Source organism: Dipodomys merriami, unplaced genomic scaffold, assembly GCF_024711535.1.
Source record: "Dipodomys merriami isolate MVZ:Mamm:240054 unplaced genomic scaffold, mDipMer1.0.p SCAF_2, whole genome shotgun sequence".
Lineage (NCBI taxonomy): Eukaryota > Metazoa > Chordata > Mammalia > Rodentia > Heteromyidae > Dipodomys > Dipodomys merriami.
In genome coordinates this window covers 6,366,884-6,386,227 of record NW_027203381.1, presented here as the reverse complement: position 1 = coordinate 6,386,227, position 19,344 = coordinate 6,366,884, and the positions used below count along the sequence as shown (strand labels likewise).

General features: G+C 32.4%; 1 protein-coding gene across 1 annotated transcript in view; it reads right to left on the bottom strand.

The window, feature by feature from the left end:
* The window catches only part of Cdh19 (cadherin 19), a 58,920-nt gene that overhangs the window by 6,543 nt on the left and 33,033 nt on the right, over nucleotides 1-19,344 (bottom strand). The window contains exons 8-11 of the mRNA XM_070028985.1: nucleotides 18,120-18,241; nucleotides 13,317-13,438; nucleotides 5,182-5,299; nucleotides 2,989-3,240 (exon numbers count right to left, since the gene is read on the bottom strand). Coding sequence (XP_069885086.1) covers nucleotides 2,989-3,240; nucleotides 5,182-5,299; nucleotides 13,317-13,438; nucleotides 18,120-18,241 — 614 coding nt within the window. The remainder of the gene's footprint in view (nucleotides 1-2,988; nucleotides 3,241-5,181; nucleotides 5,300-13,316; nucleotides 13,439-18,119; nucleotides 18,242-19,344) is intronic.

Sequence of the window (19,344 nt, the reverse complement as noted above, 5' to 3'; positions counted from 1 at the left end):
GGAGCTGTTGAGCATTTTACAGTAATTTTTGAAACGAGATGTGAAACAAGATGTGAAACGATATTAAAATCACAAAAGAACCAGGTGGAACCAAATACAAATAGATAAATTTAGGAATCATTACAACCAGAAGCAGAGAAAAGACTTACACAAGAGTTGTGTAAGTTTGGAGCAAGGAACTGGGCACACCAGGAAAACTTAGCTAACTCCTAATAAATATAATACTCTAAGGAGAAATTAGAATTAAACGGACAGATAGTAGGTAAAGAAATTGAGTCAGTGAAGAAGAAATATACAGTAAATATCACTGGTGGACACAGATGAAACCTTATTCAAGTACAGATGGAAAGTGGGTAACCAGAGGAAGAGGAGATGTTGTTCAAAGAGTACCTGCCAGATAGCGAGGAGGAAGAAATTCTGGGTTCTTTTTGCACAGCAAGGTGACTGTAGCTAAGAATAATGTATTTTACATGGTGAAATAGCTAAAAGAACTTTATATAACTTCAACACAAAGACAAGATAAATAATTGAAAGAATGAATGTTAATGTTTCTGTTTTTATCATCCCACAATGCATACAAGTATGAAACATTATGTTTTAGCCTCAATATGCATTCAATTATCTGCCAATTACAAATACTACAGATGCTAAATAAAAATGCTAAAACATTTAAAAAATACCCTACATGAAAAATATTGAAATAATGGTCTTTACAAACATCAGCCCATCATGTTCAAATTTAGGTACTATATAAGGTTGAATTAGGAAGAGATCTGTGAAATAACTGTCCAATATACATTAGAGTATTTATGAAATCTTCAAAGAAAATTGCTATTAGTTTTTCCATACTTCTGCCTTATTTCTTTTATATAGAAGACTGATCTCAAGGTTCTGCACTTACCAGACTAGTACTCTTCCTTTGAGCTAAACCCCCATTTCCTGGCCCACATCCTTAAACAACAAATATTTCTCATGTATTTTTTAAACTATGAAGCTGTTGATGCATTTGGTTTAGTTCTATTAATGAAAGTAATTTAGCCATTGAATATTGAATAGAAGTATGTTTTTACTACTATTTGTTTTTCCTATCTAAAGATATAGCCTTAATTAAGTTTTATGAATAAATATAATTAGAAAAAATTGATTCTGGGTCCAAAAATTGTTGCTGTTGGATGGAGAAAAGTGAAGGGCTGGCTCTGAATCTTCAACAAGGATGAAGACAGGGAGGCAGAGCAAGTCCTGAGCGGCCTGTCAACTCCAGAGGGCAATTTAGAATTTCAGATCAGGAGCTGAAACTGAGGCGCTCAACATATAAACATCACTGTCTGTAGGTGCAGAATTACAAGAGCAGAAAATACTGTGCATAAAGTGTGGATGTTGGTGTGAAAAAAAGGGAAACGTTTAAGATGGATGAGTCATTTATAGCTTTTAAAGACTAAGACATTTTATAGTTAAATTGCTTTATCTGTAAAATGATTGTCACCTATTCATGAAAACAAAGAGAATAAATGAGAAAATAAAGTGGGCAAAGTGTACTGAGATTTCTTCCTTCTCAGGTTCTTAATTGAAGAAGATTCTAATTTACATTCTTCATATCTAACATTTATATTACTATTTTACCAAGAGTTTCTTTCAAATATCAAATTCTCATGTTATACCACACAATGTTCTAATTTACATATATATATATATATATATATATATGTTTCTTATGGAATGAATATTCAAGCCACCTAACATAGCCACTCCTTTCATTAATTATAAATTAAACTGACATGTAAATATATTCCCATGCTCATTACAGCAAGGTTCAAAATACCCAAGGTATGAAGTGAATCTAAGCATTACTTTAGAAACAGATAAGCAAATGTGGTAGATGTATATAGTGGAATATTATTCATCCTTAAGAAATGAAGAAAATCCTGAGAATTGCAGTTCAAAGCCACCCTGGGCAGGAAAGGCTGTAAGACTCTTATCTCCAATAAACCACCAGAAAAACAGAAGTGGCATTGTGGCTCAAGTGATAGAATGCTTGCCTTGAATTGAAGAGCTGAAGGACAGCATCCAGGCCCAGAGCTCAAGCACACAACCAAAAAAAGAAAAGGAAACAGGAAGAAAGTCCTTCATTTTTGACAACACAGATGATACTGGAGACCATACTGTTAAGTCATGTGAGTAAGGAAAGAAAGAAAAGTACTGTACAATTCACATTTATCTTCAAACTCTTATTATTGCAGAAGAGAATGGGGCTACTAACATGTGGAGGTGGTGAGGTCATAAGGTAATATATCTAAAGGTTCAGGTCAACATTAGAAATGAATTTGAGAGACCTGTTATCCAACATGGCAATTATACTGTGCAACAAAGGCCTATAATGTCACCGTGGTAAGGGTATACTTTGCTGTCTTTGGAGAGCACTGTTCTTGGGGTGGGGGTGAGGCTCTGGTCCCTGCAGTATAGTATGGCAGCGTGGCTTGCCTTAGTGATGGAATCTCAGCTACTCACGGGCTGCATATCACTTGATAATGTACATGACTCCATGGCCATCAGTTTTTCCGTGTAAACAATCTACTTTGGGTAGGACTCTACCTGTTCCTCTACACAGTGCAAGAGAGAATCATGGCTACTTCATCAGGTTGTTCTAAGGAGTAAATTGCATATGATCTACAAAGAACTTAGTATCATATCCTTGGCACAGGAAGGGATCCACAAAAGATTATAGGTCTAATCTGAACTCCTAAATCTTTCATATTTATCACAAGGCAACAGGTCAAGAGCATTCATCAACATTCTCAAAGATAGAATCCCTGATTTTCAGATTCAAAGAATTATTTATCCATTCAGTTCATTTTTCTGACTCATTGGGTTAAGATTTACAGTACATTTAGAAGACCAAACACCTCTAGACACTCAGATCATTGCTATCATAGGATGATCTCCTTTACATACATATTCATCATCTTCGTTTCCAAATTCAGCATTACTTACCAAACATTACCACAGCACAGAGCAGGATAGCTATGATTACTTCTGTCCTGAATCCCAGCGCAAGCAGCAGTGTCTGCTCAGCACAGTCCCGAGCACCCCCAGTGGTGTGGCAGTCACAGAGAGTTATGGTCAGGGTGTTTGTACTTGTGAGTGATGGAATTCCATTGTCCGCAATTAAGATGGTCAAGTAGAAAACAGAGCCTTCTTGAAGGCTAAAGCCGGGTCTATTAGTCAAAATTACAGCTGTGTTATCTAAAATAAAAATCATATTCATAAATTTTCAGCAATATAAACTAAATTTATGTATACTACATACTAGAGGCAATAGTAGAAATGACCATCTAAGTTTAAACAAAGTATTTCTGACGAAAATAAAACTAAAGCATCTACCCCTGAATCATTATTGCATTAGCATGGTACAAATTCTCATGTTTTGCTTAGACAAATTATTTGAATCAGTTCCAAAATGTCTTTGATAAATATAGACATTATCTTTGTCCAACATATGAGCTAAGTTTTATAATAAACATTACTCTTTACAATACATACTAACATTGAACTTTTTATTTCAGTATTACCTTGATAAATCACACCTAACTGCTTTTTCTAACACTAAGAAAGAATTAATTCCACAGATGCTGGAAATGCAAAAGATTTTCAGTTATAAGGATAATAGCAAATAATCTCAACTACTGTTCTATAATAGAAAAACATAATTTAAATAATAATAATGATGATGCTAGAAAATTTCAGTGAATTTAACATTATTCATTTTGTAATTAATTATTTGTTTTCTATTTAATAGGTGGAGACTTTTGAAAGATCTGTCTTTTCTTTTTTTTTCTTTTTTTTTTTTTTTGGTCGGTCGTGGGGCTTGAATGTCTTTTCTTTTATTCATGTAGAGAGGCCATTCAGAATATTGATAAACATGAACATAATGCAAAGTATTATGCAAAAATAGTTCTTCCCTAAATCACAAACTTATCTAATGATCTTTTTGTGTGTAACTTCTTGTGACTAAAAACTAGATTTTTTTCCTGATTTTCTTTGTCAGATTAAACATTTTAACTCTCCATCCCAATATGTTATAAAGCCATCAGACAAATTACAGAAGACAGCAACTCTAAAGTGGTAGGAAACTCAAGCTTTTGAGGTGCAGATGTACTTAGAACATTCCTAAAGTCATTGTTTAAAAACATGATACTAGTGAAGTCCATAAAGATCCAGGTAAATGTAATCACAATGTAGATTTAAAAGGAAAAAGAAACAATTCAAATTGCTCATCTGTTTTATTAAATAATTCTTACTCCAACATTAATTCAAACATTTTTTTCTCTATATTTCAGTATAGCTATTTTGCCTCAGTAACTTAGTCAATATTAATGTAAAATATATAATCTACAATATATAGATTATAAATATAAATATATATTTAATATTGATTTGTAAAAATGTTTTACCCTATATATGGGTATTATCTTCATAAGGGAGTTTAGAATTAAATGAAGAGAAATATGTGTCCTTATGCTCTCACGAATGATCTCAAGTTCAGAACTCAATATCAATTGTAAAGAAGAACACCAGGTGGTAGGTGACAGATATTTGAGTAATTAATAGAATATTGATTAAAAAGAAAATTAAAATTAAAATCCATACTAGATCCAAAAATATCTTCCTGAAACAAATCAGAGTGGCTCTGTATAGTTAACCCACTCCTGCAAGAGACTGATGAAATTGTACCTCACCACACAAAATTTGTCAAAATATTGCATTCTTTAAATGATGCAAGTTTTTCTCACAATAAGAAATTAGACAATCTAATTTTATATCTTTACGGAAATTAATTGAGACTCTAGATATCTGAAAACCAATCAAACAGTTCTTATCCTAAGACACAGATTTAAGAGGACGTTAAAGGCGATGTAGAAGGACATGGAGAGAGAGCTACATTACATTTACAGGACCAATCAGTCCCTACAACAGCTAAGAGCTACAGATGACTTCAAACATTTCTTCTAATTCAATCTTCCTGCAACTTGAAACACATTTTCCATGGGATATTCATTCTTTTCATACACTCATCAACAATATCATGTTGCACAAATATAGAACTACATGCCACAGATTATCTTGAAACCAAACTCAGTTTATAAAGAACAGATTGAAGAGACAGTTAGTAGTGAATGATATTACCTTGATTATCTATAAGTGTAAAACTAGAGTTGCTTGTGTCTTCTGTGGATAGGTTAAAATAAAAATGGTGATCTTCCAGAGATTCATCTCTATCTATGGCACTGAGTGTCTGAATTATCTAGAAACAAAGGTATAGATTTTTTTTTAAATCATGTAAATGATCACTGTCATTTATTACTTTTCAATATGATTAAAATCTTTGATTAAAATTTAACAAATATCATTGAAGGGATTGTGGAGAATAATGTCAAATTAATAAAAACATTAAAATATTTTCTAAGAACAAAACTATGTGCACGTATTCTGTCAACAGAGGGTTGTCACATTACATACCTAATGCACTCTTGTGCATGAATGAGAAAGAAAAGTTTATTATACACTCTCAAAACACGGTTATAATATATCAAAACTTGTCCTGACCCTATCATCCTTAATTTTTCACCCTCATCTGAATTTCAGTCGTTTTGATTTGCTGAACTCACAAATTTTCCCCCTTGCTCTTAGAGAAAATTTGCGGCAGAGTTATTGGCTTTCTAAAGTATTTCCTAAAGTAATGAGTTTTTTAATTGATTTTTTTCAGAAATAATGCATTAAAAGCTTTAGTGGGCAATGCATATGATTTCCTTTGATTCATAAAGATTATAGGAAAAGTCTTGCACATCTATGTTTTATTAGGCATTTCAGATCACACAAAAGCAAAGCGGCGAATTCAATGCAGATATGAATGGATCCGTTTTCAATTAGTTATTTTATTTTAAGACATGAATGTGTCAGTCAAGTAGCTCGTTATTGTCAGAAAAAGAAGACATACTTGTCAAGATCACATAGTGAGATTGTGATTAATTCTGGAAATTAAGCAAAATTGATTGTGGAAATCAGTGTTTTGAGTTTGATAGAGTTAAAGTGCCTTTAAAAATGGGGTGCGGTAAAACTCTCCTTAGTTTCAAGATGACAGATCCAATTTGATAAAAGTTACAGTTCATAGAACATACATTTCTCCAGATGCATGATGAACACTGAAATTAGCTCACTCTGTATATTATTTCTGTGCATTTTATACCTATCCTCATAGCACATTTCCAATTAAGTCATAATCATTCTGTTAGCTAAATCATATAGGGGAAATGGAATTGCCTTTCGCTTATGCTCAAAATAATAAATATAAGTGTATAATGCTGCATCAGGATAAAACTCTTAGTTTAGATTGGCCTATGATTTAATATAGACTGAGTAAGAGGGTGGGCTTAGGAGACTGCTAGCTTGAATCTTAACTTTGCCACTTTACAAATTTTTTATTCCGAAGAGCTGGAGGTAAGAATACTTAATTTTTAGGATTATATCACTGAGTTTATCAGAGAGTTTCATGTGTAAGTGGTACATATGTAGTATGAGATTTCCAAGGAAACATCCTTCTGGTTTTTTCTAAAATTTACATAGAAAAAGGTGACATATTTGTAGTAATTGAACTGGATCTGTATTTGTTGAGATACTATTGATAATAAATCATACACATTATTTTTAGCTTGTTGGCATATACATTCTTGCTTTTCAGACAAAGAGGATCTTTTAAAAAAAAAACATAGACCTCTGTGCAGATGCTAGAAATGTTTCTTTTTTGTGTATGAAGGCTTGAGAAAACTGCAGACACTTTGACCATGTATATATATTCAAATAATGTAAAGTTATCATGGGCTTCGTATCAGCAAATCAGACCTGCAGGGTTTCACCACCTTCTTCTCAGAGAAAACCAAACTTACACCCACACTTACATTTGCTTCATAAACTGATCTCCCAGTAAGACATTATTTACTGTCTTCCACTGCTTTAAGAAATAGAAATGACAGACGTGAAAGAATTGGACACATGAGCTTCCTAAAACAGTCTTAAGTTAAACTTAAACATCCACACTTTATTTCTGTGATAACAAAAACACCTACAATATGGACACCATTGATGACGGATCTTCAGCTTTTCTTAGAATGTAGAAATTAAAATGATTTTGTCTCTATGTTCAATTAGAATTACAAGTCAATTCATGTTTGCAGATTTGGATATATTTTAGAGGGATTTATGTGGATTTGCTTAACTAAACATACTGATGTCATAAATTTATGGCAGGAAAAAATTAGCAATTTTTAGACTAATATTTCAGGCAGTTAGTTCTGGAAGAAAAATCATAAATTAATAGGCACAGCATGATTCGGAGCATGGCATAATAAAATAAGTAGAAATAAGTAAAATCAATCCTTTGTGAGTAGAATATGACCAAATATTGGCAGTTTCAGAAGTTTCAGTATAGATATTTTATAGCGCTGTCAACTAGATTTGACTTTGAAGATAGCCATGGGAGGAAAGGTGGCCATTTTTCGAGTGTTAATCATTTTTAGTCTATATTTTGATAACAAAAAAGAGGCACAAATGAGCTCATTTATTAAATGTAATTTTTAGACAAATTATTCTGGTAGAAAATAAATGCAATATTCACTATCCACAAATCATAGGTATGGTCTTCATTAAACCCATGTTTCTGACAACTTGTCTAAGAATTTACTGTTGTACACTATGATTCTGAGAAAGTATTCATTTGAGGCTTTCTTTCTCTGCAGAGTAGATAAAAATAAAACTCATATTTAAGTTTTGTGTAAAAAGGCTTTGCTGAATAAGATTATAAACTATATATAAGAATAAAATGATCAGCTAATATATTGATACTGAATTATTATACAAAATTTATTTAAAAAGTTCCTATTTCCAATTTTCTTAATAAGCAATTCTTATCAATACAAATATGTTTAAGAAAAGGTAGGAATTGCATTAAGGTAACAAATTGGAAGATGCTGTTAAAATCTTATGAAATATGTATTTGGTCTAGGATGCTTATACTTTGCACCACATTAAAAATATAAATGCTTCCCACTATAAATAATCTATAAATCTATAATAATCTATAAATAATAATAAGTTCATTATGTTGTATACATTCTACTAAAATGATTTCAAAATATATTACTTTGATGAAATAATTTTGGGGACTCAGAAAGATTGTTAAATAGCTATTAAAAAGTCAAAATGCAGCTAGATGCTGGCGACTAACACCTGAAATCATGGTTAATCAAGAGGCTGAGATTCTAAGATCACAGCCTAAAACCAGTCTAGGCAGAAAACTCCATGAGACTCTCACCACCAATTAACAAGGAAGGAAGGAAGGAAGGAAGGAAGGAAGGAAGGAAGGAAGGAAGGAAGGAAGGAAGGGAAGGAGGGAGGGAGGGAGGGAGGGAGGGAGGGGAGGGAGAGAGGGAGAGAGGGAGGGGGGAAGGGGAAGAGGGAAAGGGAGGGAGGGGGAAGGGAGGGAGAGAGAAAAAGAGAAAAAAGAGTAAGAAAGAAAGAAAGAAAGAAAGAAAGAAAGAAAGAAAGAAAGAAAGAAAGAAAGAAAGAAAGAATGAATGAATCACACTAGAAATGCAAATGTAGTGCAAGTGGTAAAGCATCATCCTTAAGTGAAAAATCCAAGGAAGATCATGAGGCTCTGAGTTCAACCCAGTACAGCATAAAGAAAAAAAGCCAAAACTACTATAAATGAACAGAGATAAACCAAGAACATCTAGATCATAATGTCTGTGTTCTTTGTGTCTGTCTCTGTCTCTATCTACTTTTCCATATCTTTCCTTCTTCTTAGAATTTCATATTCAAAGGGCTATTTTAAGAAACAGTGTTGCAATCATTTTGATTTGGACAGAAACAGACACCTTTTCAGTAATCATTTCACAAAGTTATATTACCTAAAATTAATGGTTATTATAATTTTTCAATCATTTTAATCAATACAACTATTCTGTTAAATATATAATTCCTGATGTCCATCACTCTCTCATATGTGTTTATATATGTGTGCATTTATATATATGCAATTGTATGGACATATACATATATGTATATAAATGCATGTATATGTGTTTTGTGTGTATTTATGCACATTTACATGCATATATACATGTATAGATAAATATATATATGTATGTGTATGTATATGTGTACATATGTATGCATATACATATATGTGTCTATTCTGACCTTAAATTCCTACAATGAATTATTTTTCCAAAGCTCAATTCGCGTTGTTCTTAATAGCAGTTGACCTAGTAGAACAGTATTATTTGTAGCAGTTTCTGTGTCAGTATTTTGGATGGTCACTTTTGTCATTTTATTTTCTTTGATGTATGTAAAGGTACTTGAATCAAAATTTCAAGATCTTTTTTAACATTTCTTTAAAAATGGATAGGTGTATTTTATAATTTTGAAAATATTTAATTTGCAGTTCTTTTAACCAAAAATTTTTCAGGAGTTTTTCTCTAATATATTAATAAACATATCTATATAATACTAATATGTATGTTATATATGTATTGTACATTATATATAATATATTAATATATATAGCTAAATAATATTACTGATCATAGTTTAAATATGCTTTCTTATTTTTCTATACAATTTATTTCCTGTTTTACTTCCATTAAGCCCAGGTGGCTGAGTTTTGTAACAGTATTTTTAAACAACAATAGATTTGCAGAAAATTTCAAAAACTGCACATTGATTTTTCTAAACACTTCATTTAGCTAAACTGAAGTTGTATCTCATGTGACTACTGCACACAATCAATGCCAGATGCATCCAATAAAACAAAATATCATATCCAAGCAACCTAATACTTATTCTAAAATTCTTAACTTTTTGTACATACTAGACACACTGTAGCACCTGAGGGAATATGAGCCTAACTTATGCAATATATATTGTCTTTGTTGTGCCTCTGCACTGCAAATTTAAAGACACCTTTAAGCTCATTCAAATCTCTTTAGACAAGGATAACTCCATGAAATAAATCATAAAGTGTAGCTTGATGCTTAAGAACTATTGTAGCAAGAAAATTACATTTAGTGAAGGTGTCTTCTATTCATTTCTTCACATAATTTTATCCAGATGAAATCTTTATAAAGTGGGAATGGAAGAACAGAAGTTTTGCTGTTGCTTTTCACACAAAGGATTCGAGTTCTGTATATCCAGATCATTGTTTAACTTGAAAAGAGTGATGAGTAATAAGCATTCCTTGTTACTGTGACAATCTTCCAAACTTTTGTTTGCTGTTGTTTCTTATTTCATATTCCCATATTGCATATACTTGAATTCAGCTTATAGACACATACCCTTGTGATTTTTAGAATACTAACCTATCCCTACAATGCTCCAAAATAAGCATTAGAAAACAGATGTTAATTATGATCTTTTCTATAAAACAAGTTGCCTCTTCAGAAATGTGGGTTAGAGCAACAAAACAAAACAAGGAAACAAAAGAAAACTTAGAACAAATAAATAAAAGGAGTAGAATAATTGTGATACCCTATTGAATTTACTCATAAAATTAAGAAAGCAAAACCACCAACTGTGCAAGGATATACACAACTCTCACAGGAAAGCTGTGAATATTCTTTGAATTATATTTCATAATTCAACAATAAGACCAAAATATTAGAAAAAAACTTTATACTTTTGTCATCATGTTGATTACTTGGAGGACGAGAATAATATTTACTTGGAAATTGAAGGATTTATCTCTTCATTCTCCTAATATTATAGCACAGTTAAGCCACTGCCAATACCTTAAAATAAATCCACCATTATATTTTGCCAACTATTTTTGCTGCCAATAATTATTGGTAAACTATCATTTATATTGATTATATCTTTAAGAAAATCCTACAATGAAGACATACTTATCTCTGTTGAAATGAATACAAAATCTAAGATAGGCTATCAAAATAATTCTATGCATTATTTATTCTTCATGATTATTTTAAAATATTATATTTTGTCCTCAACTACATTCAAATTTACATTGAGAAAACTAAAAAAATCAACAACAAACTGAAGAATTTCACCAATTCAAATTATTTTAAATTAAACATTTACAAATTCAAGTATAATATCTAGGTAGTTTTGATTTGATGTGAACATGAAAGGGAATAGATAAATGTTGCTTTTCTGGGATGATTTATTGATTGTTATAGAATCTAATTACCTCAAATTTTGTTACTTCAAGAGTCATTAAGTTGGCTGCTCTATTACATTAGAAGCCAATTTGAAAAGCTACTCTTATTTTCTTCATTTTAAGATGCTTTATTAGATGAATGGCATTCAATAACACCGTTTGATTTGGTTATTATTCTTAAGTTAAATAAATATCCATCAATCTAAATTATATTTTATACCCATTTTACATACTTTGTTAAAATCCATATACATAAAGAATCTGTCAAATATCCTTTGTATAATGCACTGAAAGCACATTAACGTGTCTATCTCCTGTGAATACCAGTAATAAGTACTCTAATGTACAGTAATGTATTGCTAATTGCTTATGACAAGGATATGTTCTGAGGAAAGCATCGTGATGGGACTTTGTCTTTGTGAGAGCATGATAAAGTTCATTCATGTAAAGATAGATGGTAAAACATTTATTTCTTGTAGTACACTTGAAGAAAAATCTTGCAATTTGAAAATAAAATCAACCTAACTTCAAAAGGAACAAACTAAAAATCATGTGGCAAAAATCCTGACAATCTAGGAGACACTGTGTCTTCATTCTTAAATATGGTGATTTGATTATTAAAATGAGTCCATATGGTGTAAAAAGAAGATCTATACATAGATTACACTCAATAACATGGTTAATGATTTATTTAGTAAATTCTAGTGTATGTGATAGCATGGGGATTATTGTTGATTCTCCCTCTAATTATCTGGAGAAACATAGATAGCCACATAGCCTTCTTTCAGATACACAAAGGAATTCACCATAAAAGGGTGAGATTCTGAATTTGACCAGGATATATCAAAGAAAGGAAATGAAGATCAAGAAAGTTGTGGTTTCCTTGGCATTTAAAACCATGAATGTAATTTTGTCTGCATATGTGAAGATTAAATCTTGTTTTCCTCCTTTCTCATTAAATGATGCCTGGCAAGAATGATAACTTCACAGACATTTTTCCTTATCATTTCATATATCAGACTTTTAAAAGAACACGGGAAATCTTATTTCCATTAAACTCTTAAGATGAAAATGGAAGGCAAAGAATCAGCCAAATGATAAAAGCAACAAAATCACAGAAGTCAGCACACACTGTCCAGTAACAATGCTAGAGCCAGTAATCCTTGTCAGAAGGCTGAGATCTGAGGATCACAGTTCAGAGCTAGCCTGGGCAGGAAAGTCCACAAGACTCTTATATCCAATTAAATACCAGAAAATAGAAGAGCTCAGGAATAGCATCCAGGCTCAGAGTTCAAGCCCTATAACTGATAATAAATACATAATAAACAAATAACAATGCTAGAAAGTAATAGTGTTCACCTTCAAGACAAAGACATTTATGGGATAATTGGATTCTGAAGAAAAGATTACTTGTTGTCTGTAAGATATACACCTTACTAACAAAAAGCACACAAAAACACCAGGACTGATGAACAATATTCAAAATAACGAGAAGCTAAAAGTTAATAGCAACATTCCTAGTAGCAGCATTCATATATCTCTAGGTAAACTGGAAGCTAAAATTTTAGAAGAGATAAAAAAAGATCCCTGCAGCTGGGTGCTGGTGGCTCATGCCTGTAATCCTAGCTACTCAGGAGGCTGAGATCTAAGGAGCATGGTTCAAAGCCAGCCAGGGCAGTAAAGTCCGAGAGACTCTTATCTTCAATAAACCACTCAGAAAACCGGAAGTTGTGCTGTGGCTCAAGTAGCAGAGCACTAGTCTTTAGCTGAGGGACAGCGCCCAGGCCCAGAGGTCAAGCCACGACTGACAAAAAAGATACCTGCGTATTAATAAAGGGAAGAGTCTATCAATAATTTTTCCTTCACCAAACAAGCTCTACTGGAAATAGAGATACATACAGGTCAAAATACAATAATGGGCATTATTTCAAACTTATATGTGAATTGAAATAAATATATTCTTGAAAGTAATCTGTGCAATATATTGCATGAACCACATACGATAAGTATTATATACTGTTGTATATTATTTATAATAAATGGCACTATAATATATTGCTTAGACTTAAGTAACTTTTTTGTGTCTTACCTGGCCAGACTCTGTATTTTCGCACACATAAGTCTCATAGTATTGAGAAAACTCAGGAGCATGATCATTAATATTAAGAACTTGAATATACACAGGAATTGAAGAAATCTGGTGTTCATTTTCTATAAAATACACAGAATGAAGAAAATAACTAATACTTTAGTAAATGTGTTGCATAAATTCATTAGAGTTATTGAAAATATCTCGAGAAAGCTTTTTTTCAAGCATGCATGAAAAAACAGCTTTTCTGTTAGTTTCTAATTTTACTCCATTGTGGTCAGACAGGATATACTATGTTATTTCAATTTTTGTAAATCTACACACACTGGCTTCATGACACAAAATGTGCTCTAATTTGGAAAATGATCTGTGCAGTGCCAAGATGAATATATTTTCTGTAGCTTCTGGTTGAGAATTCTATAGCTATTCATGTCCATTTGGCATAAGCTCCCAATTCAATGTGAGGTATCTATGTTGAATTTTTACCTGGAAGTTATATCCAATCATAAGGCTGGAATGTTGAAACTAACAACTCTTTCTGTGTTTGGATCTGTGTATAATTCTTAAGTCAGCTAATGTTTGACAAAATTGGATACTCCAACACTTGGTGCATAGATATACTTATGTCTTCCTGCTGGACAGTTCTTTTTATTAAATTGAAAAGTCTTTTTTCATCTCCTCTTACCAATTTTGATATAAAATCTATTTAATCAGGTATGATTATTGCTACCTCCACTTGCTGATGAGGATTTTTTTAGAAGATATTGTTCCAATCTTTCATCTTAAGGAAATGTTTTCATTTTTTTTTTTTGTAGATGTATCTCTTGTAGACAATGTTGATCCTTGCTTTTGGATTCAACTTGCCATTCTGTGTCTATAGATTAGGGGTATTGAGGCCATTATTACTGAGTGGTAGAATGGAGAAGCATGCAGCTGAAAAGGTAGGATGGGATAAATTTGATTCACATTTTTATCTAAAATAGTCAAGGAAAAATTAGCACATTCAATTCATGGGACATATATTTGGCAGCTTTAATTTGTAATAAGCTGTAGTAGGAGATGACTAAAAGTAGGAAATGATAGCTCTAGAGACAACGTGCTGAAGTCTAGGATACTGGTAGCACTTGTACTAATCACTTACTTCTAATGGCATGTATAGCACCACCTCCATCCCAGTTTCTCTGACAGAAACATGAGGAAATCACCTAGGGTTAAATACCACCCAAGGTCACAGCAGAAGTCAGAATAACTGAACAACAAGCTAGCATCAGTGTTACCACACTCTAAAGCTCAGGGTGGAGCTTTGAAAACCAAACATGATTCACATGTTTGTGAATACACTTGAAAATAATGTGACCACATCATATCAAGGTGAAGTCATTTATAAACATTAAGCTGATAAATATTCTAAGTGAGTCAAGAAATCTACCAAAAAAGTAAGAAATGACTAAATATGTTTTTAAATAGCAAAAAAATAATGTAAAAATGTCAAAACAACCAAATGGTCAATTGACATTTTCAATACTTTTCTTTGTTGTTATTTACAACATCTGAACTTTGTTTGCTGTCTTAAAGTATATATATGCAGTCAGAATATATATCCTGCTAGATTTAGAATTTCAAATCCAAATTGATTATTTGTTTATTTATTTATTACTTACCTTGGTAAAATAAAAGTTTTCATTAAGATCTTTAGAGCATTTTAATCATCTCCTGAAGTCTGATTAAATCACTGTATTAATAGTCACATAATGTTTTATGGTGAGATAAGTCAAACTTCTTCAGGAAAGAAACACAGAGGCATGGTAGGGAAAACTCAGGATCATGCTTGTAGACAATATTGTCATTTGGTTAGGAAAAAAAGCCTTACTCATCATCTGATTTAGTTCCTACATTAAGAATTTTAATTGAAATAGCATTACTCTTAAATTTAAGGGTACCAAAGAAAAGAAGTGGAGACCAAACAAAGTGTGGTTAATTCAGAAAACAATTAGTGAAGCAAGTAACATTATTCTTATTCATAAACAATGAGAGAAAATATGGTATAAGATTATTCATAAACAATGAGAGAAAATATGGTATAAGACAAAGATAATATCATGCATTAGTCATGCTAGCTAACTAGTTTAGTAAGTCTTTTGGCTTTGAAATCCTTATTCATTGTTGATCTCTGCTTCCTTCATTTCGAGGTTTGGAGAGTAACCTACAGAGGCTTCAAGCTTACCTTACATAAAACAGAAGCCACATTTATCTCAAACTTTAATGTGAACTTTAAAATGTCCTTTTTATCATTGTAAGAAACACTGGGATGTAGATAGAAGATATTCAATGAAATAAACAGGGTAATTTCTCAAGACTCACCATAACTCTCCAGTCGTCTTTCAAACTAGATATTTTATAAGTGATTGTGTGAAATTATAATTGAGGAGATTGGCTATGTTTGCTAGTGAACAATCACAGTTTTCTTTTGTGTCATTGTTGTTTGGCTATTTTCTCTAACATGCTCACCATAGAAAGTCTCTAGTGAAAGTCTATGGAATTCTTTAATACAATAATAGAGTTCTGGTGTCTGAATGGTTCATGCACAACTGTGGGGAATATTTGGTGTCAAGTTTTTCCCTTCCTACACTGGATGCTATTGATCAGTTGGAGCCTGTGAGGATGGTTTTTGAGAAGATAGCTTGTTTGTGTGTTGGTGTGCTAGAGATTAAATACTTGATAATCACTTTTGAAGAGAAAACATGAATATAGGCTTGTGTTATGCAATTGTCATGTAGTTGAATGTATGTAAGCACACACAATTGTTTGATTCATCATTTCTGTGGATGATAGATATAGCAATTTAATAATAGATTTCTTCAGACAAAAAGCTACCATCTAATTAATGGGACAGGTTGTAATTACACTATCTGCCTAACCTTAGTGACATTCATACAATTGTTTTCCAATTTCACTCCAAAAAGACTAGCATGTTTTGGATTTTACTATGAAAACTATATTATTTGAATAACTCTAATAACTAATAATTCATATTGTTTATTTGCCTAATTTAAAAAGAAAATGCTAGATTTTTTTACAAAAACTTCTAATATATGAGCTTCAAGTGAAGTCATTTTTATAAATTCAATAAAATTTCATGTTTCAATAGCTAAATTTTAATAGCTCAAATTCATATCTTATAGAAAATCATTTTGTCAAAGACAGCCAGTCTTTCCTTAAATCAATATGAAATCGTTCTCACAGTAGCTTTGTAAAGCCTGACATTATAAACTTCTTGCTCTCAGAAATAGTCAATGAATGAAGGCTGCCTGCGAAAGTAAACATCTTTGTATTCTGACCCTAATACACTTGGCATTTCTTCTTTTCCAAGAGGCCTGTAGCACTGTTACAATTTCTTTTTCACTCTTGGTTGCATAGCCAGAAAAACTGGCATCCAGACTCAAGTCCTGTTGTGTTTCCACAGAGCAGTTCATTACACTGCAAACGTTGTAGGATGTGCCTTTTACTGAGCAGTGCCACCTGCAAACTGTCCAATAAAGTGGGGGATAGAACAGATACATGAAGAAAGCCCCAGGAAATCCAAGAACAAGCAAGGTGGTTGAAATTCCATGTAAGCTAGTTATAAACATGTGTGATAGAAATTTCATCTTTACTTCTAATATGTCAGAGTGACATAATAAATCTAAGGACAAAAAATAGGAATCATGGACATCTTTTATTTTGTGTTACAGTTATTTTTTATTTAATATGATTGATTGGATAACTGAGTCATAAATTTATGTCAATAATTGGCTTGATTTTGATTTTTTTTCTGCTTCAAAATAGAAATATATGAAAGAATGAAACAATTAGTCTTTAAAATTCGACCCTTTGAACAGATTAATTTGAATACGAAATACAATTGTTTTTATATCTACAACCAATTAATATGTCACTCATACACTTAACCATGTTGCATTTGTTCACCCTTGTTCCATCTTTCCTCTACCCTCCCACCTTCCCAGATATAAACTAACAAACAAGACAAAGAGAATTGAAAACAAAAACAGCAACATCAGCAACTGAAATAAAAATATCTCTTATTTCCTTTTCTTGGAGTCATTTCATAATATATTATAGAATCAACACAGATGCCACTCAGTGGATGCATGGCTAAAGAAAATGTGGTGTATACACACAATAGAATCCCACTCATCCATCAGAAAGAATGATACTGGACCATTCATACAGAAATGAAAGAAGATATGTATTTAAATGTTTTTTTTCTTTCATGCATTTGTTTCTAACGCATTTATAAGATTATTTCTTTGTTGCTTTGTATGTCCCTCCCCCACTGTATAACCCCTGCTTTCACTGTATTTGATATCGGTATAATTTGTGGAGGGGAAGGGGAAAAACAAGTCATTTAAATAAGGATACAGGTAGACCCGTTGCAACAATGAGAAGTACAAGTTGTCATGTCGAAAACGAACTTTACAACTTTGGTGGGGCGGGGGAGGATTAGGTGGGGGGGCGGGGGGAGGCTGGGAAGGGATGGGAAGGGGAAACAAAGGAAGAGCCTACAATGCTTGATAAGAAATGTACACATTGTCTTGCCCATGTAATTGTAACCCCTCTGTACAGTATTTTCACAATTTAAAAAAAAAAAAAAAGAAATGAAAGACTTGGGAAAATTTATATTAAGTGAAGTAAGTCAGAGCCAAAGAAATGTAAGCTGCATGGCTCCCTTTTGTTGTAAGAACCTAAATGTGCCTGTAAACCTATATGTAAAGCACACTGTTGGTCTCCTGAACATGTACTCACCGGTTTCCATGGCTACGACACTCAGGTTGAACCATGCCGTGTCCTCTCTGTCCAATGGCCCCGTGGTGATTATAGTACCACCTTCGTCAATAAGGAATATTTCGCTTTTGGTAATAGAATACCTGTCCCCAAAGGAAAGCATTCTTTAACGTTATCCTTTTATCAATGTAGCAATATTAAGAAGCCATATTACACACTTTTAATATATAGTCAATGGGATACCAAATCGTTAAATGTATTCCTGTGTCTAAGATCCAACTCAGTAGCGATAATTTTAAAAAGTGGTCCTAGATTTTAAGTGTCTACCATTCACATTTCCATGAAGAACTCTAAATAGTAAACGACTTGGTTAAAAGCAAATGGCAAAGATCATGTGTAAAGTGAGGTATGAATAAGTCATGGTAAATATAGATGTTGGTAAGCGTATTATACTTTTAATGAAATAAGTCTATTCTGCCCTTCATGGCCCCTGCTCTCTCTCTTAGACCTCATGCCTTGCTAGCTACTGAATTCTATCATATTTTCTTGAAAGTTGATTCACAGAAAATGTTTATTTCTGATTCTTTACACCAGACGTGATAATAGATGATAAAACAAATTCTCTCTGCATAGCAGATTGACCTTTAATTCTTTCAAGAGCTACATAATGTTTTGGACACTAGAAATATTTCAGATCTACTCTCTTACTTTGGATATACACATGTTGATTACATATATAATGCAGCATGCCTGGAAGGAACTGGAGTAATAAAACTCCCTCATGCAACACGTCAGAAAATGATCTCCAACCCACAATGAAAGAAGCCTTTGAAGCACTCCGCATGTTTCATCAGCTTACAAAAGTTTAATGATAAAAATCGAAGAAGAGTAGTGACTAGGGTTCAGTGACAACTTTTCGTTTGCACGTGCATTTCTGAAAACTTTCATGAGACTTCAAGGAGATGGCCCTAATTACATGGCAAAGATGAGAATATTATAATCTTAAATTGGCAGGCTTCAAAAATATTATACTAATTTGCAGCTTGATGTTCAAGGGAATATTAAACTAAAAATTAAGGAAACTGAAGTCTTAGAGGAGTTCAATTTTAAATAGTTTCTGTTTCAAACATTAAGTACTGTTTTATGGAACTATCCACTACCAGCTGTATTTTCCACTGAATAGATGGGTTGGAAAATATGAAACTATTTTAACAGATGCTAATTTGATATTAAGCATTTAATCATT